Here is a 25556-nt window from a genome sequence, read left to right as displayed (position 1 = left end):
AGTGCGGAGTTGTGTAACTAATGAAAACTGTATCACATGTCATACAGCGGGCCAAATTACAGTTAGTGAGCAACTCCAGCTTGTTTTCTATTTTGAAACGTTTGAGCCTAGTAAGTTGTGCAATACCACACCATAGCCAGCTAAAACACTCCCCGTTTACATCTGACTGTAGTGCAGATAACGCAGGTCAAGTCAAACCTGGGAGGTTCCTAAATGCACCAGCTGAACTCTGAGACACGACTGACAAAATGACAATATTATAGATATCGTTCTGAGTTTTAATTAATCTTACAGTCAATGGAGAAACCAGGTAAGATGTTTAACTGGGTCGAGGAGTGGAACATCTCTTTTGCAGGCTGTGGATTCAGGAGCATTTACTACGTGGGAGCTTTGAGCTGTATCCTGGAGCGGGCTCCACAGCTGGTTCATGGTGCTTCTAAAATTTGTGGATCTTCCTCTGGGTGTCTCGTGGCTGCAGCTCTCACTGTTGGCATTCCCATTGGTGAGTCACATTTAATGTACACTGCAGATTACAGTTTGTCCAGCTCTTCAACAGTTTGTTTCTTAAAGAGAAATTAAAGAGGAATTCATAAATAAAATGTAACTCTTGGTATTATTCTCATACACAAAATTGACCAATAAAAATATGCAAGTTTATTTTATTTCTACATGCCTTGTTGAATATATGAAAACATTTTGTGTGACATAATTCATGTTTATTGCAATGCGTTGTATTTTTGTATGAAATTTTTGTCTTTTTTTCATTTGCACTTGAAGTACCCGTCCATTCATGAAGTTCAGGCATATCTCAAAACAAATGGTGTTGTATCTGACACTAGGCAGTGTATTTCATAAGTTCCTGACACACAAACAGCTGATACAACAGTGAGAGCAAATTCCATAGGTCGCACAGAATTCAAGGTCAAGTGAGCGGACTGTAGAGGAAAACAACTGCTGTGCAATAAAAAACAGACATGTGGATAATGCAATGATACATCATAATGTCACTGGTTCTCTACATTAGCCTGAACATTTGGTTCTGCTCCATTTTCTCCCTCAGAACAGTTGTGTGCTGATATTTTAACCACAGCGAAGGAGGCAAGAAAACACACCTTTGGAGTTTTCCACCCGACCTTCAGCCTGCTCCGGACAGTCAGGGACTCCCTGCTGGAAAAGCTTCCAGAAGATGCCCACCTCCGGGCTTCTGGAAGGCTCTGCGTGTCTCTCACCCGAATAGCTGATGGGAAAAATGTTTTGGTGTCCGAGTTTGCCAGCAGAGAGGAGCTCATTCAGGTTGATCGGATTGGTGACTTTACAGAAAAATTGTTGGGATCTTTTAGGCTTCTCTGTTCTAGTGATCTAACCTCTTTACCTTTGCAGGTTCTCATGTGCAGCTGTTTTTTCCCTGTTTACTGTGGTTTCATTCCACCTTCATACCATGGCATGGTCAGTAGAGCTTAACTTTTTTTTGTATGCTTTCTTTGCTTTTACTGGTCTTATTATTGAAATAAATGAGTAGCGATTTCTGTGCCATAGACCATAGAGAATGGGAAAGAAAAACCGCTTCAAAGCTACAGGAGCATTTTATTGCCAGATTTCAGAGGCAGGTAAATTTGGGAATCATAGAAGTGGAACGGGATATCATTCATATATCATATCAAATCCTTTCTCATCACGCCCTGTTGCAGTTGAGCGAAGACAACCATCTCAGCAGTCTCAGCAAGTTTCATAACATAACCTTACTAATCGGTCGGTGATGTTATGGTGGGCATGGCCATCTAATACAGTCTATGGCTTTCTTGGCTAAAAGACGCAATATCTGGAGGCTTTGTTACAGCCAAAGCTTTTAATTTTTTTCTCTGCTCACACGTTAATTTTAAACTCATTCAAGGTTTACATAAGGTAAGTGGCATAGAGCACACAGGTAAAGAGGCAAGCACACTTTAAATTATGATTGAGCATACAAACAGAGCACACAGCATACGTATGATCTTTATTTGAGAGTAGTAATCCACCTTTACTTTATAAATGCTATGGCTGCTTGGTATATGAGGACAGTTCGTGACATGTTTTTGTCACACTAGATCTACTTCGTCATCTCAGCTTGCCATCAATTTTGATCATTTTTCTTTCTTCTAAGCGCTACGTGGATGGAGCACTGAGCAACATGATGCCGTTGTCCGAGCAGAGAAACACCATCACCATGGCGCCATTCTCAGGAGAGAGTGACATTTGCCCCAGAGAAGGGTCATACAATTTCTTTGAAGTCCACTACGGAAACGTCAGCATTCAGGCCAACACAGGGAATGTATATCGAGTCTGTACATCCTTCCTCCCCCCCAGACTTGAGGTGGGTTCATGTTCAGAGCTCACGACTTTAAAGCAGTAGAGTGTACAGTAATGTTTAACTGTTTGTTTGTTTTTTGTGAGGCAGAAGCTGGCTGAGATATGCCACAACGGCTACATGGATGCTCTTTGTTTCCTGAGAGAGAAAGGTGAGATTTTTCCACCTTCATTTTCTTTAGCATTTCTGGTTTACACCATAAAGTTATATTAAAACATGTTATCAACCAACTGTCTCAGATCTGCTTACAGCACAAAATATTCACAGCAGTGCAGTGGTAGGAGCCAAATCTCCTTGCTGTGAGCAGACGAAGGAAGTGGGTCGTGCAGAAGAGAGGATGATGAAGTGTCACAAGGAAAACCATTTGGACCACAGAGTCACTGAGAACCTCCCAGTGGCTATCAAGAAAGGTAAGGAGGTCAAATGAGACGAGCTGATCATCAGATATACAGAAGTTTTTGTAAGACTTTATTTTAATTGAAAAAAATGTCCTTGTAAGAGCGCTGGTTCAAATGGTAAAGAGGACACAGAAATGGAACAGGAAGAGTGTAATGATTTGGTATGAACATAAAACAATCATCTTTATGTTCGCCTTTCATGGCCATTGGTCCTGGATAAACCCCAGTGGAGGTGGTTGCATTGACTCACAAAACATCAGTTGTGGTGTACAAACCTAAACAAGGGGTCCTGAAAGCCTTTTCAAAGATTAACTTCTGACAGTTAATGACATTTAGTTAAATCGATTATATGTTAATGCTAACAAATTGAAAAAGTATTACATTAGGAGGGCATTACTTGCATCCACCATCTTGATACTGCTGTATTCTTCAAGGTAAGAAGATAGAGGAATCTAATGTAGCTCATATTTAAATAATCATAAAATATTTCTTTACAATATCCTCTCTGCTTTCAGTAAAATGGTAGGCTGTAACAGTCTTTCTGATCTATTCGGTGGATTTATATAGACTGCCAGGTCCACTGAGCAGCAGAATATGATGTAATCTTAAGATTTTAAACTAATGATTTAAATTTCCCATTTTATGTAAAATGTATTAAATTGAGGTTTAAATGAATGAACAGTGTCATTTATACCACACACTAGGTCTCTCACAGGTAGCATGACACATAATTTTATGTAATTTCCACCCTTTGTGTGTCTGTGTTAGTGCTATGTGAGGCATGCAGGGATAGTCATGACAGTAGCAGCTGGAGGCCGCATTACAGGGACTTCCTCACAATGAATTTGTTTACCCATCTACTTACCTTCCTCATCTTACCTGTTGAGCTGACCATCTTTTTTACCAAAAGGTAAAGTGTGAACTGTTTGATCTGAGAGTTCCCTAATATCCTATTCTCTACTGGGCTTTGGAATGAACTTGGGTTAACAACAGCAATTAGTACTTCAATTTCTTTCTTTTTTCTGTGTTTTACTGTGACAGCATGGTGTCATTCAGCTGTACAGCACTTTGCAGATTGTTACTGTGGTCTGCAGATTTCTACAAGCAGAAATGGAGTATTAGCAATGATAGCATCAACAGGTATGTGTACATAAAAATTCACAATTTTACCTCTTTAAAAAAAAAACTGATTTAACCTTAGGATTATTAAATCTCATTTTTGGCTTTCTTTACATATGCCGTGTCTTTGTCACTCCAACAAACTGTATCTGTTGCTAATATTATAAGGAGGTAACATTAATGAAAAGCTCATCCTTTGTGTGATTTTCAGTTTTTTTCCTCTTCATATTCTTCAGCGCATCTCAAGAGAATAACTGCATCTGCAGGTCATCTGGTTCAGACAGCAGGAATCAGAGAGGACGAGACATAAATACACAAACTCTGAAATCAAAGATGACCTCAAATTCTAAAATGAATCTCTGCTGGGACACCAATGGCAACATGGACCTTATGCCCCCAGTCTCAACTAGAACTGCATCTGGCCAGGTGATGTTAAACACACCAGGGAAGGGACGTGTAATCAACCATAAAGAAAGTGGAAAAAAGATTGATTAAAGGAAACCAACAAAGGAAAACAAACAAACAAAAAAACTTCAGCACTTGCTGAACTTGTTGACATCTTATCAACACCATGAGTCTAATTGTAATGTACAACAGGAAAATAAAAGGAAGCCTTTTTCTTCGCAAAGATTGAACAATAGCTACCATGTGATATTGAAACAAAGGTAAAACAAAAGTATAGAAAAAGCATCATCAGTAAATTTTAATGGACAAATGAGTCATTCCGTGTGACCGATATAATCATAAACATAACATAATTCTACAATTCCTAAAGCAAAATAAAAATAAAATAAAACCCATTATATGTTTCGTAACACATTTAAAGGCTGGTGAGATGATGCCTCTGCAGGACCTCTGACATCGAGTCATCACTTTGCATCTCATCAGTTCATAGCACCATGAATGTAACATTTTAATGCTAACCAAGTCCTCCCTGCAAACAGAGGATCACACAAGCTCACACTGATCAGTCAAGTTTATAAAATAAAATTTCTGGAACTTATCTGCTGTTTAAACAGCAGATGTGAAAGTTCTCATTTACTGCATTGCAGTGCAGTGCAGTACAGTACAGTACAGTAAAAAGGCAAAACAAAGGTTTAAATGATGTGTGACTGTCTTTGAAAAGACAGTCACACATCATTAGCCACTTTCAGACAAGTATTAATTTGTATTCATCTTACAGCATCTTATCAATGGGCACCCCTGGTCACTCTGTTCTAAAAGTCAGAAGGGCAATCTTATTGGGCCAAACCTAGTAATATTTACGAATCACTTTAAGAAACAGACAGTATAAAAACTGGTGCTGAAGCACCTTAAACCAAAGGTCGGCATAATGATTCATGTGGTTGTCAAAAAAAATTCTCTGGAATAATGGTATGTGTGAAAAAAGCTCTGAGGAACATTACCATCACTTATGTCAGGACAGAGCACCATCGATGTTGAACGCACTGTGTCTGAAAGAGGCTACTGTCAAGTCCCTGATTTCACATATTTAAAAAGACTGCAGTGAAGACGATCATGCTGTATATGTTTACAAGATCACAAAGAATTAAAAAGGTGCAGAAAATATATTCTGCAAATTTTCTAAAAAGTCCACTATATGTTTTTTTTTAATATTCCACTCAGACACTAATTAAAAAGGAATTTTAAAACCTGACAAAAAAAGAGGTAAGAGCTAAGTTTGCTCAAGTCTCTGTGTGTAGCACAGGCAAGCCCTTTTCCTCATATGCTACCATCTTTTGGTCCGCTGCCTATGTCTGGAATCTGATCTGCAAAAGACTGGGTCATCCACTGTCCGTCTGGGAGCTGGCCATCAGCTGTTTGTGATACAGTCGCCTCCTGCGCTCCTTCTGGGGGTGGAGAACACAGAAACAGAAGCATTTTTCTATGCATGTAAGATGTGAACGAATGATGTCTGTAGCAAAGTTCATGCTCATGGTTACTCCAGCTCCTGGCCAGGATTGTGCCATCACTTTAAGACAAATTACATATGTCCGTGCAATTACATAACGCTACATTCACATCTGAGTAACAGACGGACTTATAAAAACTGAAATTTATACAAACTACACAGATTTATGCAAATCATACAAACTCAAGTGTCTCAACAGGTGGAGAATACAACTACCTGAAACTAGGAACCATAAGCGCCGAGGACTGTAGATGAATGTTGGGTGCATCCGAGCTCGCCCTCAGGCTCACCCTATCTGAATGACTTACCTGTATTTTCAGCAGATGAAAACGTGCAGTGACCGTTGCTCTGGCTTTCAGCTTGGCTTCCTTCAGGTCCTCTCTCGACATATGCTCCGCCATAGGCATCTTCATAACCAGGGTCGTATTGTTCTTCCTTTATTGCCAGCCTCTTGGCATCCTCTGTTGATATAAAAGGGGAAGAATTAACAAAATGCTTTAAAAAATTAATAAAATGGACAGGATATTAAATTAATGACTTCACTAATTTTAGTGGCTTTGAGGCATTTCTACAATATTAAAAGTAGGGAAAGTATCTATGGTAAATAACAGCGTAGTAGTTTTACTTTTTAAAAATTGAATTTTAATTAAAATTTCTAATTAAAGCCGCTGTAAAGGTACTTAGTGGTGAAATTCAGGTTAGACAGCCAAGTTACACATTTTTTTAAAAGAAAAAAACAAAACAAAACCCAAACACGCATACGCATGCACACACACACCCACCCACCCACCCAGCCCTGGTCATGCTTACCCTTGGCCAGCTGAAGGTCAAACATGTAGTTGACCTCTTGGATCTCTGTGCTTCTTTGGACACCCTTCAGTTGGTCTCTGAGTTCTCTCAGTTTGATGTAGAAGTGGACTTTGTCCTGAGCACGAGGGAATTGGGCGCAACGAGCACTGGATGAAGGCATCAGAAACAAAGCCTGCAAAGAAGAAATAAACTCTTAAGTAAAGTCTTCAGAATGAAGTATCAGTTACTTTTAAGTATCACACTTGCAGTTCTTAATTTTCTAGTTGTCTATATTGATTTCCTTTGATATCAATATGTTGATCATATCACTTCTAACACAAAATATAAAGGCTTGCACATTCAATTTCGGGTCAGTTCCTATAATTACAAATTTAAGCCTTTATGAACAACATACTAGAAAAATCCTACATTTTTGACATTTTATTCTTAATATTATTTTCACACTTTGAACATTGTCTATTAAATTTATTGAATAAATACAAATAACAGATGAAAATATTTCTTAAATATTCTTGAAGAACAGCATGTATCTGTATCATTTCCACCAATATCTGAAGAAACTTTTAAAAACCTGACTGAAAACTGAGTTCTCACCACGTCACAGTCGGGGATCTTGTGTGGCTGCAAACCAAATTCGAGTTTTTGTGGTTTTTTACCAAACAGTTCTCTGCAGAACATTTCATAGATGCCTGTGGACAAAAGAAGATAACTATTAGCTTAACTGACTTAAGCAAACTGTTTTATGGCAACTATTGCTCTTTGTTAGTAGGTGGGCTTACATTTTCCATTGAACACAGCAATAAGTGGCTTGTATTTTTTCAGCTTCTCCACAAGAATTTTGCCTCCTTCACGCAACTCTTTACTGGTGAGATGAAATGAAAGAAAAAGGTTTATGAAACCTATAAAATATTTTTTTTCTAATATGACTGAAATCTTTTACAGTCATATACCTTGTAAGATCTTTGCTCCCTGGTGTTGCCCTGGCCACCATGTTGGTGAAGCCCATTTTATACTTAACAGGTAGGACGGTGTCATGCATGTGGTTGAGCTGCTCATCAGTAAATCCAGACAGAAACAAACACTTCCCTGAAATCAAAAAGTGACCAGGTGATTCAGCACCAAAGGCTAATAAATACGGACATTTTATTGAACCTGTGTACCCAGAAGAATTCCATACAGGAAGAGAATTTACAAACTTCACAGAGAAAGGACCAGGACATGTTTTATTCTGTAAGGTAAAAATCTGCACCACTGTGTCAGCAAATCAATAACCTTTCTGAAGCCTAAGATCCATTTTTATGTTACCACAAGACAACTCAAAATAATTACAGTATCATAACTTACAGAAATGATTTCCAGGACCTGGAAACCATCTTCCAATGAAAGCTGCCATCAGACCTGGATTGATACCAATCTGAAAGCAAACCGGTGAGGTTAGCCACGCTTATGTTCACATTATGGTCTAGCAGTGAACTAGACATAATATATAATTATCCAACTAAAAAGTGAATCTTACAATGACATAGTCTAGGTTGTAGTCCAGCAGGTCTGGTAGAGTCTTTTTCATGACCTCCTCCTCTGACATGCCCTTGAAGCGGTCTACTTTCCTCTTTACCTTCTTGAAAGTTTCATCAATCTTCTCCTGTTTCCCATCAGCCTGAGCTGCCTTTTTGGGCTTTGGACCTGGTTTTGCTTTAGGTGCATTTGGGTCTTTTGGTGGCTTTCGTGCCTTTGGGACTTTTGGTGGTGTGGGTGCCCCTGGTTCCTTGGGTTGAGCTGGTCTGCCTCTCTTTTTAGCTGGAGCTACAAGAATTGAGAAAACAAAAATAAAAAAAGATAAGAGACCATGATGTAAGTACTGTTGGAAGTCATTTGCTCTTGTGTGGTGTTAAACTGCAGTTTTGGCAGACTATTTCTATATATCATCATGCCCTAATATACAGCAAATAAATTCTATTAAAAAAAACACCATATATAATGGTAAGACTGTCACACTAAACTAACATTAGATCCTAAACTGAGGATAAAGTGCAACAAGGGGAAAAAGTTTATAACCCGCAGTAGATTTTTCTTTGTGAACAGGCTGCGGTCAGCTGCCCTAGCAAAGCTTCCTCCTTCCTCCAACTTATCAATACATACTTTACACAACTGAGTTACTGACTACACAATATTCATGCTTTGGTTAATAAACTTACTTCCCTTGTCACTGTCTATGAGCAAAAGGAACTCTGAGCGACTGTAGGAAGGAGGAAGCCTTTAAAGCTGAGCACATCATGCTTAGGTGTAGCTCCAGCCAATTTACCTGCTCCTGCTGAACATCATGCAGCAGAAAACAAAACATAAAGGCCTAGTGCCCAGATAGGCAATTTAACTCATAATGTTTTGATGACCCCTATCAGACTAAATTACAGATTAACTGAAGGAATATCATTCCAGCCCATTTTAAACCCTGATCCTAACTTATAACTAGGTGTTAACACAATAAATATATCAAAGTACGTTTTGTCAAGTTGGTAGGTTCCAGCTGATCCATCACGGGTTCCGGATTAACCATGTTTGCCATAGCTGGCTCTCCAGCTTGATGCTCTGTATAGTGAAACTGATGTTCAGGAATGACGTCTGAATATTGAGCCTGGAGAGCTTGAAACTGCTGGGCAGACCGAACCCTGAGGTGGAGGAAATTTAGAAAAACAAAACAAAAGCACAAAATGGTTAAGTATTTTTACAACAATCAAGTTGGCTGTGTGAGATGCACTGTGGAGTTAAAACAGATGTTAGCTGGATTACATAAACTATGTGCTTTTTGTTTAGGTCTTTTTGTATTTAGCTGAGTGGTGATAAAAGAGCAAACACGTTGATTTTAATCATCTAATTACTAGAGATGGCAAAATACCACTTTTTTATGTCCGATACCGATATCATAAATTTGGATATCTGCCGATACCGATATGAGTGCGATATAGTGTTTTTTAATCAATAAAACGGTTTTTTTAATATCTTGCTGCATTTTGTATAAGTTCATACTCAAGTTAAAATAAACAACAACACTAAAGCTATTCTGTTATACCTGTATGTAAAAAATACACTGCCCACAAAATATTTCATAGTTCAGCAATACTGATCAATCAAATAAACTTAAACCTACTCCATCCTTCCTATTCTGGTATTTTAAAGAGTACTTAGCAGAAATATTAAGCAACCTAACTAATAGGGTTGCAAACTCCCAGCAAAAAAAAAAAAAAAAGGGAACCACCCCCCACCTCATGATGCTTAATCGACGTAATCAACTATAATTTGATGCAGTGTGAAAAAAAATGCACAGAAATAAATTATTTTTCAAGAATAATTAAATAGATTCAACACCTAGTGGGCCAAAAACAAACAAGAGAGACGGACTCGCGACAGAAAAGCCAATCAGCTGATCATTAATCAGTTTCACGATTGAAGTAGCATCAGGAGAGTGAGAGAGAAGAGGCAGTCGCTCCATATATCGGTTGTTAAGCTTAACGTGGGAATGCTTTACAAACATTCAGAGATGAACTTACACACTTGCTTTACTTCTCTCTGGGATAACTTCATCGGAGATGAAATGCCGGTTTGGTAGTGAGGCTACAAATACACACAGCCGCTCTATCACGTGAGCACACTGCTCCGACGTGCCTATGAGCCGAGTTACACCGTGTCGCAAGTTTTGTGAGGAGCTTTTTTTGATATTTAATGGATCGGATTACATTTTTTATTTCTCTCCGATCCAGTAATTTACGTCCGTATCTGACCGATACCAATACGTAATATCGGATTGGTTCACTTCTACTAATTACAAGATCCCACATGTTTAATTTCAAGCATTTCTGACAGTAGTGCAACTTCATAAACTATTTAGTATAGCACAAACAGATTAAATCTAATTAAAACTAAACAAAAACATCAACAGCCTTAGTGGTTCTGCTATAAAGCAGGTTTACTGTGAATTAAATCACTTCTAAATATAGTAGGTAGAGCAGAAAAACTGGCACCTGACTCTATACTCTTTTCAAAACATTTAATATATGTCCGATTCAACTGAACTTGTGGTTTTTGCTTAAACTCCCCCCCCCCCCCCCCCCAAAAAAACCCCTCTTGATTCTTGTGCCTGAAGAAAAGCAACAGCTTGAATATTAAAAAATCCTGTAAATGAACTGAAATGATTTTGACATCTCTGTATTAGCAAATCAAACACAACCACATTTTTCCCCCAATTGTGTTCCACGTATCAGATCACATCATAAGAACACTGAGCTCTGATTAAAGAAAATATACACCTTTATAACAATTGTTCATGATCCCAAATGGCATATTATTAAAAATAATGATGTAAAAAACAATACAAAATGTCAAACGGGCAACTATGTGCACATGCTTTCATTTCATAGTATCACACTTTGCCAGTTAGAGGGCAGCTGACATAATCTGGGTCCAGTCTGGCCACACTGTGGTGAGGAGGAAGACTCACCACTGTTGAAGGTACTCCGGAGATACAACAGGCAGTGATCCATTCAGCTTTTCTTCCATCTTTTGGGTGGTTTGACTTTATTAAATAAATCAATACGGATGTTGAAGAAACACAGCTAGGTGATGTACATGTGGTTTAACATATAAGAGTTTGGCAGTACATGAAATTGAACGCATGTGACAGCATACTTTAGTCAGGCTGTGGAGTTGTACAAGACATAAACCAAAACACAAACACCAACAAAAGATAACTTAAATGGCCGTGATACATTAAAGTAAAGTCAAATTACTAATAGCCGAATAGATTTAGTATTTATAACAGTGGATATTTTAAATAGAGCATACAGTATACACCTGCTAAAATGTTTACCCTTTTCTTCCATGGCTATGCTAACTAACAAGCTAACATGAATTAAAACGGTTATACATTTCCTGTTTTAAAACAGGTTTAGAATACGGTGCAATGAGGTAAAAGTTCGCGTTTGTGGCTATCAATTCAGATAATGATGACTATTTGTGGTAATATAAATGCTAAGATTTAATGCTATTCAGTAGCCGTGCCACAAGTACAGCTAATGTTAGCCAACGGCTAGCCGGGCAGTTAACTTAGCATGGATGAATGGCTTCGCTTCCACTAAGACTTCTCCCCATGAAATTGTAAACAATTTCTTAATATTATTACACGTAAAACATACCTGTTGAGGGCACTGATGAAACACTTCTTTTAAGGTAAGATGGTTATTATTTTTCCATATATTCACACACTTCTATTCATAACATTTGAGGTGGAACAGATGCAACAAAGACATGACAATCCTGCTACTCAACTTTGACACCGGAACATCTTAAGGGTAAGATGTAGGGATGAATATGAAAACTGTTCGTTATTGTAATAGGGAAAAATAGCCCTATTGAATATTTTTGCATTATAAAATATTTTTTGATATGTTATTTTTATAAGCATATCGGAGAATAGTGTTTTTAATGCAAATTTGACGGTATAAATCGTTAGAAATGAAAACGACACGCCCCTATTTTCGGATTGGTATGAGCTGCTCGGTTTAAACTCCGTGAGGTTGCTGTCTATTGGTTGACATCAGTCCCTAATTTTGCAATTAGGTGCAGCATTTCTGTATTAAAATATTTTATTTACAACTAACAGTCCCACAGCTATGACAAAACAAGGAAAAATAAGAGGACAGTTTCATTGTTTTTACAGAATTAATTAGAAATGATAAGATGATTCATAACAATAAAGTAGTAACAGCTCAGCTACCACTATTGCAGCATCTTATTACATCTTACAGGTTTAAAGACTACATTGACATACATTTCTTGTTTATTATTAGTTATTAATTATCTCCATTATTAAATTCATGCTGGATGCAAGAGTTATGCAAAAATCAGTAAATTTAGCCTGCTAAGACCTTGTTTTTAGGAGACTTGTATGCAAATTAACAGCGACTATCCCGCTTTTCAAAATGAGATTCATTATTCCCTTTAGAAGCCTAAACATTTTCACACTCAAGTGTTTTTAAAGACCAGTGCAAAATAAAAATGCAAAATTCTCACAAAATCATGAATCAGGTATTTTGATGCAAGTATTTCATTCAAGGCTTTCAAGAAGCATGAGAGAAACTCTAAATAATGAAATGCTCCTGTTCTCATCAAGCTTTGAAAATATGTTTTTTTAACTCAAAAATAAGCATTATTCAGTCTTTATGAATGCTTGACTGTGTTTCTTTTCCTATAGGTTATAACACATTTATAGCTTCTCATGATAACTCAAACAATCAGAGAATAGAAACACGCCAGCGTTAATTTACAGATTTAATAACTCTGCACTTACACATTAGAAATTCCAGAGTATACAGTCAATAAATCAAAAAAATACAAGTCTATGAAAATACAAAATAAGTCACTGGAAACATGTTTAATAAAAATTCAATAAATAGTATTTAAAAAACAATAACACCAAAAACATGCACATGTGTGAGTGCTGTGGGGGCTTTTCTGTTTTGTGCGTGACACTGTCTGGGGAACAGAGGTCTTCTTCTCTCACAGTGTTACTTCTCATCCTTGGTGAGGCTACTAGGTCAGCTGGTATTTGGTATCTGTTGAGCAAATGTCCCGAGGTGTTACACATCATTATAAGCTGATGAGCATATAATGTGGATGGGCCTTTATGTGTGGGGTTTACATGTTTTCGCCATGCTCGCATTGGGTTCTCTTATGGTACTCCAGCTTCCTTTTACAGTCCAAACACAGACAAGGGTTAGGTTGAAAGAAAACTCTTATTTGGCCCTAGGTGGGAATTTGAGCATGAAAGTTTGTCTGTCTCTAGACCTGTGATTTACTGGCGACCTGTCCGAGGTGTACCCCGCCTTTTTCGCTGTGACTGGGATAGACTCCAGCCCCCTTCCAACCCTAAATTGGATAAGCAGAAAAAAAAAAAAAACAACAACCAATGGATGGATGGACACGTAAGCTACTTTTGATAGAATAAACACACAGATTAAACAATCTCAAGTTGTCAAGTTTCATGTGTTTTATGTCATTTGCTCCAAACTGTTTAATCCAGTGGTTCTCAAGCTGTGGGGCAGACCCCACTGATGGAGCACAGAGCTACTGCAGGTGGGATGTGGTTCCAGAGTAAAACCGTGAAGGGAAACTACACTGTATGAGTATTATTCTCTTTAGGTAAAAGAAACAAACAAAAGTTCACTAATGCTAATGTGCCAACCTTTATTTTACTAAAATTCACACTTGGATTTTTTTTTCTTTTTCTGAAAGGAAGTGCCAGAAGAAGTACATAAAAATCTCCTTAGATTTTTATATAAAAGTTGTTTAGTTGTCCCATTTCATCAACTTCCGACTACATGATAACTACACTACCTGAGTGCTCCAGTAGGCAGGCTTGTTTTTTCTCCTCCCCTGAATCTCTTTTATTTCGAGGAGTTGTTGCTGTGCCTGGTTTCTTCATGCAGTGCACTACAGCTTTCATACTCTGGATCTAGCTGCTCCTCTTTGATTGCAATCCTTTTAGCATCCTCTGCAGAACAAAAACATCAGCAGGGAGTCAATGATTTATTTAAGACAAATAAATCTGTGAAAATTGAAAAGACGCACATCTTTTTAAGCAGGTCCCTTTCTGAATTTAACTGAGATAAAGACGGAATAGCAATCGAATGCCTCATGTTTCAGCTGTACTGTGCAGCTGTGATATTTACCTTTAGCTAGCTGCAGGTCAAAAGAGTACTCTGTCTCTTCCACCTCACGGCTCGGTGCCAGGCCTTTCATCTGGTCTCTCAGTTCCTTCAGCTTGATGTAAAAATGCACCTTATCTTGTGCACGAGGAAACTGAGCACAGCGGGGGCTTGATGACGGCATCAAGTAGCACACCTGAAAAGAACATCAAATGCTATGAAGTCTGTTGTTTGTATAGCTGAGCAGATTTATGTTGAAATCATTTCCTGTTTCCACCTACCGTTTCAGTTTTGGGAATTTTGTACGGCTGTAGTCCAAACTCAAGGTTCTTGGCCTTCACACCAAAGGTTTCTTTGCAGAAGATTTCATAAATACCTGTGAAATTTACACAAAAATACCTTCAAAAAATAAAATCAATCAGCTAGTGCTAGTATCAAAACACTTCAACAAAAATGGAAAAAAGAAAATTGTTTGCATCATTTTACCTTTTCCATTAAACGCTGCTATTAATGGCTTGTATTTTTGTAGCTTCTCAAGTAACTGTCGGCCTCCTTCACGGATCTCCTTACTAGGACCAAAAAAAAAAAAAAAAAAAAAAAAGAGGACAAATTTTATTTTAAGTTACAAACTGTCTGTTTTGCATTTATATTTGCATTGTAGTCGCTTTAGTTAACTTTACCTGGAGAGATCCTTGCTGCCAGGTGTGGTCCTTTCTACCATATTGGTAAAGCCGATGCTGTATTTCTCTGGCAGGCTCTGGTCATGCATGTAGTTAAGTTGCTGGTCAGTTAGACCTGACAGAAACAGACATTTCCCTGGACAGAAAAGAGGAGCTGAGTATAAAAACAACCAAGTGGCCGTCTAGCACAACACTGGACTCAAACCAGCTTTTTTCCTCCTGATTAATCATGTTTTCCAGTTGTAGAAGCTCTAAATTTACAGAACTGTTATCAGCAGACATTGCTACTTTTTTTGTTTTTGTTTGTTTGTTTGTTTGTTTTTTATACCATATGATCATAGCTGATCAACACTACTTTGTAAGGCAATAAGCCTGCAGAACAAGCATGGAGCTACTTCAGGTGAGATATATAAATATATTTATTTTAAAGCAATGATCCATGTTGATATTTTACATCCTGAAGTTGAAATAAGCAACAGAAAATTTTATAGCTAATATTTCTAAGTAGCTACATCTAAAAATGTCTTGATGCATGCTCAATCATCCAGGTAAGTAAATCGACAAAAGTTGATTCTGTTCATCTGGACGTAGCGTTTTCAGTCGGAGAAAGTGCATCCCAGTCACGGAAGCGTTGGATGTAGTCTGTAAGAGATTACAGGATGCCCCCAACTCAGCAACAAAACCACTCTCGGCATCGACCAAGTGTGTTTGCTTTTGGAACTTTGTCTTAATTCCACCTATTTTGAATACAAGGGTCAGTTCTACTGGCAGAAACATGGGTGTGCCATGGGCTCCCCAGTTTCACCCATCGTGGCCAATTTGTACATGCTATCCTACCCTGGAACACCACCAAGTCATTGGTTCAGATATGTGGATGACACCTGGGTGAAAATCAAATCTCAGGATGTACCACAATTCATGGATCACATTAATTCAGTGGACCAACACATCAAATTCACCAGGGAGGATATGAAAAGTGGCAATTTTCTTCTTAGACTGTGAGACTGCATTTCGTTGCCTTGTACTTGTGACGTGTGCAATGAGAATAAAGTTGAATTCTATTCTATTCTATTCTATTTCCATCAGTAATGGGGGACATCTAAAAGCTGATGTGTACTGTAAACCTACGCACATGGATCAGTATTTAAGGTTTGACTCTCATCATCCACTGGAGCATAAACTGGGTGTCATCAGGACACTGCAACACAGAGCAAACACCATCCCCACTGACACAGCGGCCAGGGAAGCAGAAGAACATCACATCAAGAAGGCCCTGAGTAAATGTGGTTATCCCAGCTGGACATTTGTCAAAGCTGAGAAGGCGCCTAAAAAAAAGCTCCAGCCGATCTAGGAGAGAAGGACAACTGCAGCCTAAGCAAAAACCTGTAGTGATCTCGTACGTGTCAGGAGTATCGGAACAACTGAGACGCATTTTTTCTAAACACCATGTCTCTGTGGCTTTTAACCCCAAAACATGCTGTGCCAAAAATTGGTCCCCCCCCCAAGGATCGGGTCCCCCGACACAAACAGAGTAACATAGCGTATGCTGTTAAGTGGCAGGAGGATTGCCAGGATTTATACATCAGGGAAAACAAACAACCTCTGGCGAAGTGGATGGCACAACACAGAAGAGCTAACTCGTCAGGCCAGGACTCTGTAGTCTATTTACACCTACAGGCCAGTGGACACTCTTTCAATGATGAGGATGCACACATCCTGAACAGGGAGGAACGCTGGTTTGAGCAAGGAGGCCATTTACGTGAAAAGGGAAAGACCATCTCTGAATCGAGGAGGGGGGGCCTAAGGGTACATCTTTCGCCAATTTACAATGCTGTGATTGCAGACATTCCCCAACTCTCTGTGAATGGTACTCATGACCATTGATCACTGGTCTTTGATCACTGAGCTTTGATCAATGGTTGTTGATCAGTGGTCATGAGAATTTGCATATTAATGATCAAGGAACCAACCTCCCAGCCCATTGTTCATTCAGTGGTGCTAGTTTCAGTCATTATACAAATGTACTTTTTATAAGATTGTTGAAACCTGCAGTCAGCTGAGACTGAAGAAGTCACCTAGATGAGTGGTAAAACGTCTCTTTCACTGAAAACGCAACATCCAGATGAACGTCCAGAATCAACTTTTGGGGATACATCTAAAAACTTCAAGGACACTCCCTTATTCTGAAAAACCTACCTAGCAAATCCTAATACTCTATGGGGGATACATCAGAAATAGTGTTGCATAAATGTTTTGCTGACTCTTTAAACATCAATATTCACCTTTGAAAAGCTCTTTAAAATTTGATGTATTCTGTTGCCTGCATTCAAACCTGACAAGTTACAACATTCAGCTGCATTTCATCATCATATTGGCATCTTGGCCACCTTTAAGGTCTCTTAGAACAAGCCTTAGCTATAAAACAATAGTGACAATGCACCCAGAGTGGGTCAAACAGGGTAGAACTGAAAATGAACACTGGCTCATATTTATTATAGTCGGTAATGAAACTGAATTTAAACGTACAGAAATGGTTCCCTGGGTTTGGGTAATGATGTCCTTTGTAAGCTGACAATAGGCCTGGATTAATTCCAATCTGAGGAGAGACACAAAATAATTAAAGACCTAAAGACTGCAAGTTGGCCATGTCACAAACCTAAATCACAATTAGAACAAAAAACAAAAACACAGAACAAAACTGGAAATACAAAATAACTCACTATCAAAATGTCGAGATTGTAGGTAATCACATCTGGCAGTGTTTTAGCCATAACTTCAGCCACTGACATGCCGTTGAAGCGGTTGAGAGCTCTCTTGGCTTTTTTGGCAGCCTCAACCTCGTCGTCCTCCTCACGTGTCTCACCATCCTCCGCTTGCTGTTTCGGAGGTCGACCTCTCTTCTTCTTCACTGGTGTCACGTCTAAGAAAGAAGAGGAATTTATTGAGTACTGAATCAAAAACAAACAAATAAAAAAAAGACAATTAAAATACAGGCGACAGGATCTCAGAGAACGTATATTGAACAACCTATTGAGGAATTTTGATTTGTATTTTATGATGTCTTTTGTCTGGTTCATATGCAGCTCATTCCTTTAAACTGTAGTTAAATGTCTCCAAATTATTCTATGGGAAACAGAAGGCAAAAGTAGTTTTTTGTACAAATGGCAGCACACATATTTAAAATACATCAGATCTGAAACTTCTTGGGAAGAACTACTGTGATTGTAGCATCTTCCATTACCTTTAGGTGGACCTGAAGGCTGGTGCTGAATACTTGGCCCGTGCTGCTGTGTATGCTGTGTGTGTTGAGCATGCTGTATGTGTTGTGTATGTTGATGCCGTGGGTGGTGCAGGAGTGCAAGATCTGGGTGCTGCTGGTGCTCTCTGATGTTCTGCTGAGACACCTGCTCCGGGTAATGATTTGGGGCTGGAAGGTAGTTCGTGTAAAAAGGTTCCTGATAAAAATTTGGATCCCGGTGAACAGATAGCTCGGCCATGACAGGCTCATCCACGGGACCTTCAGTGTAATGGTCCATGCTGGGATAGGGTGCCACATGCTGTACCTCAGGGTACTGCTGGCTGGACTGGTACCTAGTAGAGATGAGGGCGTGAAGAAGTTAAGCAAAAAAAGAAAAGAAAAAAAAGGGACATGAAACAGGATCCAGGTACATCAGGAAAATGTGGTGTGTGGAGAAGTGGGTGAATAAAACTTAAACACAGGACACAATACTTGCAAAAACACATGCGCTGACATCCACTAGTTCATATTTTCTGCATTTCATTTACTGTTTTTTTATGTAAAACAGGCACCTCAATTATTGTTCATTGCTTTTATCTAGTTTACTGATCATTTCTGATGATGCAACCTACAAAAACTAACCTTTTTGCACCTCTAATTGTGTATTTTTACAATAATCACAAGGTTGACTAGAATGGAATGAAGATACTTTTGCAGAATATGACGATACAAAGACAAACAGAGGCCAAATGTGTAAACTATTCATTTTAACCTTGCGTGAACTGACGTGACTCTCTACAGGTGACAAAGTTTACAAGTGCAGTTAAAAAAAGGCCTGTAGCAAACAAAGGTGTAATAAATGCTGGATAATGCGCTGGTATGTTAAAAATGTAAGAAAAAATATTTTAAATTAGTCAGACAAACATAACAGAATATATCAAGATATTCAGATTGTACAAGTATTGTTTTTCTTTTGCATGCCTAAATTTAAATCCAGAGTATTTCTGTTTCATATTATTCCTACATAATTACCCCTACTTCCCTTTAATCAGGAATCATGGATTACGGTAGTCAATTATCCTTCACAATTACACTTATCAGTTGCTACAATCCTAAATATAAAGTATACAAATGTGTAGGCTATGATGTCGAGTGTCAAATGACATTTATTTTCCTCCATCATGCATGAAAATGAAAACGAGTCGAGGAGATAACATGACAAGTTTCCCCAGACCTCCTGCCACCTCCAACACCAACTCACCACTGCTGAAAATAATCCGAGGGAACCGTCAGTGAAGTAAACTGGTTTTCTTCCATCTTAACTGTTGACTTATTTGAATACATTAACATTTATTCTGCTGCCAAACTCATGGATAAACATGAGAAATGTAAGCGGTAAAGCGCACACAGTAGCTTGTTGGCACAAAGGCAGATGCTACAGGAAGGTTTAGCTAACAGCAAACTGACGAGATTTCGAAGTTCTACAGTTGTTTTAAAAACGCAATTTAATATTAACAAACATAAATGTAAATGGGTAAAGTAACATACCTGTCATACATTTCTTTAGCTTTCAAATAAGGAAATAGGGACTGGGAGTCTTCCCAAAACAAAGACCATTTAAACGCTCAACATTTCGATTTGATCCGGTTGGCTGAAATGCTTACCGCCGCCTTGTGGTCACTGTGCGTACTGCAGGGATCGGATTTCGACGAGTATTTTAAATGCATCGGTGACGTCATATAATCGATAGAAAACTAAGAAGAACATTGCAGATCATTTAGAACTGTATTCGTGAAATCTGACACATAACACTTATTATAGAGCCTTGTACTAAAACTTTGCGAGATAACGCAAGCTACCGCTAAGCGGCGACAGACGGCACTTATCGCCGTGTATCAATACGAGTTTATGCTGTAGAAGAGTACTGCAACCGAAGATGGTTTATTTCCGGAAAGCTCATTAGTTCTCCATAAAATCAGAGGCGGATTTATCGTACAATTGAGAGGAAATAAGAGTCCATGGAAAAAAAAGACAGAGTGAGGACTCTCTATCAAAGAATTGCCAGTAGTTAGATAAACGTCACGATCTGCTTCTGGTCCTCAATGACAGACACTTGACTTTAAGCTAGTAAGAATGAGCTTTAGACTGTGGACATTTACTTATTTGTGACGGGAACAATTAAGTTAAGGTTTTAAAGTGTAGTTCTGTGTTAACAGTCTCCGTGTTTGGATGTTTTTAAACAGCGTGTTTTATGGCTAATCAGTAGCATCATGTGAATGGATAGCGGCTGTGGATGTGTGAATTATTCATATACAGTGCATCTGTACAATATGTGCAGTCTGCCATACATTTGTAATATGAAAAGGGATACTTTAGCTACATGGTAGTACTTTGACAGTGCTGCATGCACAGCGTCCCGGCGTTGTATTGAGTTTTTAAACATCTTCAACTAAATGGCAGTGGTGCTAATTTTAGTAGACAGCTATAGTTTTATTTAAGAAGAAAAGGGGATGCTTATATTTTTAGCACCAGATTGAAAAGGAGAGCTGAAAATGTATTGTTTATCTATACTAATTTCTATCTCTTCATATATTGTGTGCTGTTTTTGACCAGTGTTTTGAACCTGGTCACTTATCTTTTCCTCCAGGTTGAGTCAGATCAGTCTGTGAAGATGCCAGCTGGGGTGTCTTGGGCTCGGTACGTCCGGATGTTAGGAGCCAGTGTTTTGGCCATGTTTGCAGGAGCACAGGCTGTCCATCAATACTACCTGCCTGATCTGGTGAGGGACAAAATTAAGCCTTAGGTATCAACAGAAGTAAACAAAGGCCAAAACTGGAAGCTTCTATTTACCAAATCGACCCAGGATTGTACTATACTGTCTAGTATGGGAAAACATTGTCAAACATTGGCCTGGTCGAACAAACACTTCAGTCTATCCCATGCAGAGACCTTCATCAAGGATGCCAAGATTTAGGTTTTCTGGTCACCAGAAAAGTGAAGCCAAAATTCAGGGAGTTGTTTTCTTTGGTCCTGAAATCCCTGAACTGGTGCATGACGATGAGTTCAAAAAGAAAGTGAGTAAGCAGCATGGGAAGCATTTGTGCAGGCTAACAGAGTTTTTTACATTCTCATCTCTCCTTTTTATCTGGAAATCTTGATGATGTCAGCAATGAACACGGGAAATGATTTTGTAGAAATATCAAAGTAAAAGAAAACCAATAGCAGCGAAAATTTAATCTGAGCATAAACTGCTTGTTCTTGCAGAGAGAGACGGGTGTGCGGTCCAAGCGTATAAGCAAGTGCCTTAAACCTTTTTGGAGCACACCGACTTCTTTTTATTTGGAATTTAATTAAACAGAAATAATCTTTAAAACAATTTTGGTGGTACATTCTTTAAATTCCAGATGTTTTATTATTATATTACACTGATATTGAAAAGTTTCAGAATGTCAGTGACGTGTATCTCAGAAATCTGATCAGTAAGCTTATATCGGATCGATAAAGAGCTGACGTTGTGAAGTTATAAGTAGCAAACAAAAAATATTTTTTGTAGAGCAGTGTTATGACCAGTTTTACAGCCTCCTTACTGACAAAGACATTACCATTGGCCCACCATACTATATGAAAGTACATCTTTATTGTTTCCTTTGATTTCAAAGGAAGACTGCAGTCTTTCTTTGTATTGATGTTGCCTTAATGTGGGAAAAAAAGATAATGTTGAAATCACAACAACAGTCTTCTCAAGGCGCTTTATATTGTACAGTAGATCGTACAATAATAGATACAGAGAAAAACCCAACAATCATATGACCCCCTATGAGCAAGCACTTTGGCGACAGTGGGAAGGAAAAACTCCCTTTTAACAGGAAGAAACCTCCGGTTGAACCAGGCTCAGGGAGGGGCGGCCATCTGCTGTGACCGGTTGGGGTGAGAGAAGTTTGCGTTTACTACCTGTTGTGGTGGTCACTCAAAATCCATCAACTCAGCCATTCTGCTGAGCATCACATCAAAAATGGCATCACTGCCAACCCAGACACCTCAAGCTGCTGTCACTGTTTCTCAGCTGGAAGTATGTTGATGTCCGATTCTTTGGTTAGAGTTGACATATTATGCAGGGAAATTGTGGTTGGAATTTGTGAGCAGTTTGTATTCACAGATGCATCCAACCAATGAGCTTTCACCTGTCAGGCTGAGTTAAACGTGCTTGCTGTTCTCTTTCAGAGTATACCAGACGTCCCACCAAAGCCTGGTGAGCTTCGAACGGAGCTGCAGGGCTACAAAGTCAGAGAAGAAGCCTTAAAGAAGGTTAAATCTGAACGAGATACCGGCTGATGTGGATCTACATCCTCTGTGTGACAGACACTGAAAGAAGCGGATAGCACTAGCCCCACTATGTCATGTGTGGGATGTCTGCACATAAATATCTTCTGTGGTTTCTTCTAATGGGACAAACAGGAGAAGAATAAAGTACCATACCATTGGCTATCAGGGATCTTAAGGATCTTATCCGGATTGTCTCTCCCCCCCCCCCCCGCTGTTATTGCATTTCTTCTTCCTTCTTGAATGTGTTTGCATTGTTGAAGTGCAAAATACTCTGAGGTTTTAATCATGAAAACATATAGCGGGAGTTGGAGTCATGAAAGAGTTTATGGCCTCCACCATGGAGATAAAAATGTTTTCAATTAAAAAAAGACATCAAACAAGAATTTTGGCAGCACTTTGTGGTACATGAGAGTGATTTAAACTGAAATGCATACAATTTCCTTTTTTGGAACAAAAAATTTAATAGATATTTTTTTGGGCGGGGGAGTTGTTCCACTCATTGGATGACAGCATGAGACTTATGATTTTTAATGTTGACTGTAATTGGTTAGGGAGGGGGATATGAAGTGTTCTTAGTATAGTGTGGCATGCAATGCATTCATTTGATCACATTTTTTGTTGTATTCAAGCTTGAAGTGCTTTTCATCAAAATAGCTTTTGACAGTCCTTTTTTTTTTAAGATCACAAGTCTAAACTCCTACATGTTGGCAGGCGTAAAGTTTAAGTTAAGGTTAAATAACAATGGAAATAATGCCTTTCAATTGATAAGTGCTACAGAGAAGTAGAGTGTCAAAATATTTTTTACGAAGGAGTACATAAGTAAAGTAATAAGACCCCAACACTGATTGTTTGAGGGAGCTCCTATCTATCAATACAAACTGACATTATAACTGAGAGGGTTACACATAAGCCAAGATGGTGTTATAATTTCCAGAGGAGAAAGGTTTTTTTAAAAACTTTAATTTGGGCCTAGCTTTTACACATTTATTAATCGTGTTCAGTTGATAGTTATATAAATGCTGTTTAAATGGCTTTACCATGCAAGTATTGTAGATAATGCTTCAGGCAGCATATTTGATGGGAAGACTGGCTTACGATCAAATATTATTGCCCTGCTTCTCTTCTGACCAGTTCATAAGCAAGTAAGGTTTATTTATGTAGCACTTTCCAAGAACAAACTTCACAATAAAGTACTTTACAAAGTGGTAAAAACCTGGTGGTCACAACAAAAGCACAGTCACCAGTACTTGTATTGCTCAGCACTGTTGGATAAGAATATGGCTAAGACAGAAGGAATGTAACTTAGTACGTTTACTCAAGTACTTTACTGAAAAACAGTACTTCATACTTTATTTACGTATTTCTGTGTTGTGCTACTTTCTGCTTCTGCTCCGCTATATGGATGCAGATGTCGTGCTTTGTACTCCATGCCGTACATTTTTAAATTGTAGGTTCGATAGTTTATAGACAGATCTTTTCTTCCCTGTTCATGGTTTCGGTGTGCCAACCCAGTGAAAACATCCTGGACACAGGCTGACCCCGACCTGCGTATCATAGCAACAGGTTCAAACAAAAGGGGAAAAGATGGCGGCGCGGAGGGAGGAAGACGCAGCTGTTTATCTGGAGAAACACAAACTCATCGAGCTTATGGACAACCTGACTAGCATGCTCTTCTTTTACAGACCCGGTTAGAGCTTATTTGGTCTTTTCTTATACAGACACTGCATCCGGTTGTGCTAAAAACAAAAAGCTACTGCAAAATCTGGAAAGTTAGCTCATATGTACTTACTGGGAAACTAAAGGACTAAAACACCTGTTTGTTTACCCAGAACAGTTTTTGAGCAGGGGATTATAATGAACTGAAATCCAGCTGTAAAATATTGCAGACATAGCCTTTGTTGCTCTACATACTTATTTTGTGCTAGATAAAATATTCATTGGTTAACTGCTCTTTCTCTTGAGAGAAATGTCTGTTTTGTGTTACTCTAACATGGTACTAACATTTTGCTTTTAATTTTCATCACCATATGTCCACCATGATTGTTTTGTTTTACATTGTTTCTTGTGTATTTTTTCAGAGAAACCCAGGGAGTTTCTTATTGAAAAACTGGAGCAGCTAAAGCTGTCTCAACAGAGTGGTGTGATTGGGCCAAATCTGTTCGATGACTCTAACCTGGATGTAGTCTTTAGGATTATGGACCCTGATAATAAACAATACATCTCTTTTGTCCAGTACAAACAAGGTGAGTGCTGAACTACAGGGACAGGAAGCGACACCTTAAATACTTGGGATGGAGCTGAATGAGACGTAAAATGAAGGAATCAACAATGAAGCACTGTTGCTTTACAACCCAAAGATACTGGGTTCAAATCTAGTCTGGGGCCTTTCTGTGACGAGTTTGAACGTCCTCCCCTTATTGTTTCTCTTCACAGACCTCAAAATTATGTAGCAAATGTATTCATTCTTTATATAGCAAAATGTTATTGTAATAATAATAACCATTCATCCCCACAGCTTTGACAATGATGGGCATAAAAGACATCAATGAATGTCCCGATGGTGTAAATGAAGATCGGATATCCCATGAGACGTTCAAAACAGAAGCGTAAGTAGAGCTTAGCAGTGGTACAAACACAGTGTTTACCAGAATTTTAATACTCGGCGTTTTGCGAGGGCGATTGTTAACTTATTTTTCTGTTACAGGACACAAGGTCTGGAGAGGTGCTCAGCAACTTATGTACAGCTGTGAAGTGTTGAGGCTACTGCCCAGCCCAGCTTTGAACTGTTTAGTTTGAAATGTTAAAATGTGTATCTTTATCTACCAATAAATTCAAACCAAAAAAGGCACAGCATTAATGGTTTGTTTTTGCCTTTGTTTGTAGTCAATACAGCCTGTTGAAATGACCTCTGTCTGTCATTATCCACATCTATGTTCATGTTTAACATTATATTCACGATTGTTAGTACTTCTGCTAGCACAAGAACCGCAGTAAAACAGTTTTTGTGGAATAACGACTGTATTTATTGCAGTTTG

The 25556-nt window shown here is 38.6% G+C and overlaps 5 protein-coding genes across 11 annotated transcripts; 3 read left to right on the top strand and 2 right to left on the bottom strand.

The window, feature by feature from the left end:
* The first annotated feature begins 166 nt into the window (after positions 1–166).
* On the top strand, positions 167–4657 carry LOC146570104 (patatin-like phospholipase domain-containing protein 2). Of its 2 annotated transcripts, none has more exons than XM_085282929.1 (9): positions 167–502; positions 1061–1293; positions 1381–1446; positions 2141–2350; positions 2435–2495; positions 2584–2754; positions 3511–3652; positions 3784–3882; positions 4073–4259. In XM_085282929.1, exons 1-9 carry the CDS (start codon positions 298–300, stop codon positions 4113–4115), a joined length of 1230 nt encoding a protein of 409 aa, XP_085139055.1. In that variant the 5' UTR covers positions 167–297; the 3' UTR covers positions 4116–4259. The 2 variants fall into 2 exon arrangements, with proteins under 2 accessions (XP_085139055.1, XP_085139054.1); XM_085282928.1 differs by having other exon boundaries at positions 168–502; positions 4098–4657.
* LOC146570103 (G/T mismatch-specific thymine DNA glycosylase-like) lies at positions 4550–11928 on the bottom strand. Of its 2 annotated transcripts, XM_085282931.1 has the most exons (11): positions 11770–11928; positions 11076–11150; positions 9083–9249; positions 8100–8386; positions 7928–7997; positions 7534–7669; positions 7363–7445; positions 7178–7272; positions 6584–6755; positions 6082–6234; positions 4550–5711 (listed from the first exon to the last, which is right to left on the bottom strand). In XM_085282931.1, the coding sequence occupies exons 2-11, from the start codon at positions 11132–11134 to the stop codon at positions 5584–5586; spliced, it is 1350 nt and encodes a 449-aa protein (XP_085139057.1). In that variant the 5' UTR covers positions 11135–11150; positions 11770–11928; the 3' UTR covers positions 4550–5583. The 2 variants fall into 2 exon arrangements, with proteins under 2 accessions (XP_085139057.1, XP_085139058.1); XM_085282932.1 differs by lacking the exon at positions 11076–11150 and having other exon boundaries at positions 11770–11922.
* Positions 11929–12249: 321 nt separating this feature from the next.
* tdg.2 (thymine DNA glycosylase, tandem duplicate 2) lies at positions 12250–19877 on the bottom strand. Of its 3 annotated transcripts, none has more exons than XR_014893431.1 (10): positions 19460–19737; positions 18202–18551; positions 17681–17880; positions 17487–17556; positions 14961–15096; positions 14767–14849; positions 14562–14656; positions 14305–14476; positions 13970–14126; positions 12251–13501 (listed from the first exon to the last, which is right to left on the bottom strand). XR_014893431.1 is itself a non-coding variant. In XM_085282923.1 (9 exons), the coding sequence occupies exons 1-9, from the start codon at positions 19546–19548 to the stop codon at positions 14020–14022; spliced, it is 1302 nt and encodes a 433-aa protein (XP_085139049.1). In that variant the 5' UTR covers positions 19549–19737; the 3' UTR covers positions 12250–14019. The 3 variants fall into 3 exon arrangements, 1 of the variants encoding a protein (XP_085139049.1); XR_014893432.1 differs by lacking the exon at positions 19460–19737 and adding an exon at positions 19747–19877 and having other exon boundaries at positions 12253–13501; XM_085282923.1 differs by having other exon boundaries at positions 12250–14126.
* A 232-nt stretch (positions 19878–20109) lies between these two features.
* On the top strand, positions 20110–22904 carry uqcc6 (ubiquinol-cytochrome c reductase complex assembly factor 6). 3 transcript variants are annotated; one of them, XM_085282925.1, is made up of 3 exons: positions 20110–20234; positions 20846–20977; positions 22420–22904. In XM_085282925.1, exons 1-3 carry the CDS (start codon positions 20217–20219, stop codon positions 22528–22530), a joined length of 261 nt encoding a protein of 86 aa, XP_085139051.1. In that variant the 5' UTR covers positions 20110–20216; the 3' UTR covers positions 22531–22904. The 3 variants fall into 3 exon arrangements, with proteins under 3 accessions (XP_085139051.1, XP_085139052.1, XP_085139053.1); XM_085282926.1 differs by lacking the exon at positions 20110–20234 and adding an exon at positions 20239–20325; XM_085282927.1 differs by lacking the exon at positions 20110–20234 and adding an exon at positions 20250–20325 and having other exon boundaries at positions 20812–20977.
* Positions 22905–23054: 150 nt separating this feature from the next.
* On the top strand, positions 23055–25412 carry efcab10 (EF-hand calcium binding domain 10). Its single transcript, XM_085282924.1, has 4 exons — positions 23055–24208; positions 24600–24764; positions 25037–25127; positions 25226–25412. Exons 1-4 carry the CDS (start codon positions 24106–24108, stop codon positions 25269–25271), a joined length of 405 nt encoding a protein of 134 aa, XP_085139050.1. The 5' UTR covers positions 23055–24105; the 3' UTR covers positions 25272–25412.
* Positions 25413–25556: the final 144 nt, after the last annotated feature.

This window comes from Mchenga conophoros, linkage group LG7 (assembly GCF_057382185.1).
Source record: "Mchenga conophoros isolate Kocher_MC1m ecotype Shallow Benthic linkage group LG7, M_conophoros_male_GT1.1, whole genome shotgun sequence".
In the NCBI taxonomy this organism is placed as follows: Eukaryota; Metazoa; Chordata; class Actinopteri; order Cichliformes; family Cichlidae; genus Mchenga; species Mchenga conophoros.
This window is presented reverse-complemented; position numbering and strand designations above follow the sequence as displayed.

Bases quoted from the DNA above. Each gene is read 5' to 3' on its own strand.
- LOC146570104 (XM_085282928.1), top strand. From the start codon at position 298: ATGGAGAAACCAGGTAAGATGTTTAACTGGGTCGAGGAGTGGAACATC. The intron at 2,351-2,434 runs GTGGGTTCATGT...TTTGTGAGGCAG, and splicing joins TCCTCCCCCCCAGACTTGAG to AAGCTGGCTGAGATATGCCA. The intron at 2,496-2,583 runs GTGAGATTTTTC...CAACTGTCTCAG, and splicing joins TTGTTTCCTGAGAGAGAAAG to ATCTGCTTACAGCACAAAAT.
- efcab10 (XM_085282924.1), top strand. From the start codon at position 24,106: ATGGCGGCGCGGAGGGAGGAAGACGCAGCTGTTTATCTGGAGAAACAC. The intron at 24,209-24,599 runs GTTAGAGCTTAT...GTATTTTTTCAG, and splicing joins GCTCTTCTTTTACAGACCCG to AGAAACCCAGGGAGTTTCTT. The intron at 25,128-25,225 runs GTAAGTAGAGCT...TTTCTGTTACAG, and splicing joins GAGACGTTCAAAACAGAAGC to GACACAAGGTCTGGAGAGGT.
- uqcc6 (XM_085282925.1), top strand. The intron at 20,978-22,419 runs GTGAGGGACAAA...GTTCTCTTTCAG, and splicing joins AATACTACCTGCCTGATCTG to AGTATACCAGACGTCCCACC.
- LOC146570103 (XM_085282931.1), bottom strand. From the start codon at position 11,134: ATGGAAGAAAAGCTGAATGGATCACTGCCTGTTGTATCTCCGGAGTAC. The intron at 7,998-8,099 runs GTAAGATTCACT...GTTTGCTTTCAG, and splicing joins ACAACCTAGACTATGTCATT to ATTGGTATCAATCCAGGTCT. The intron at 7,670-7,927 runs GTAAGTTATGAT...TTTTGATTTCAG, and splicing joins AGGTCCTGGAAATCATTTCT to GGAAGTGTTTGTTTCTGTCT.
- tdg.2 (XM_085282923.1), bottom strand. From the start codon at position 19,548: ATGTTAATGTATTCAAATAAGTCAACAGTTAAGATGGAAGAAAACCAG. The intron at 17,557-17,680 runs GTGAGTTATTTT...GTCTCTCCTCAG, and splicing joins ACAATCTCGACATTTTGATA to ATTGGAATTAATCCAGGCCT. The intron at 14,477-14,561 runs GTAGGTGGAAAC...TGTTCTTTTCAG, and splicing joins AAATTCCCAAAACTGAAACG to GTGTGCTACTTGATGCCGTC.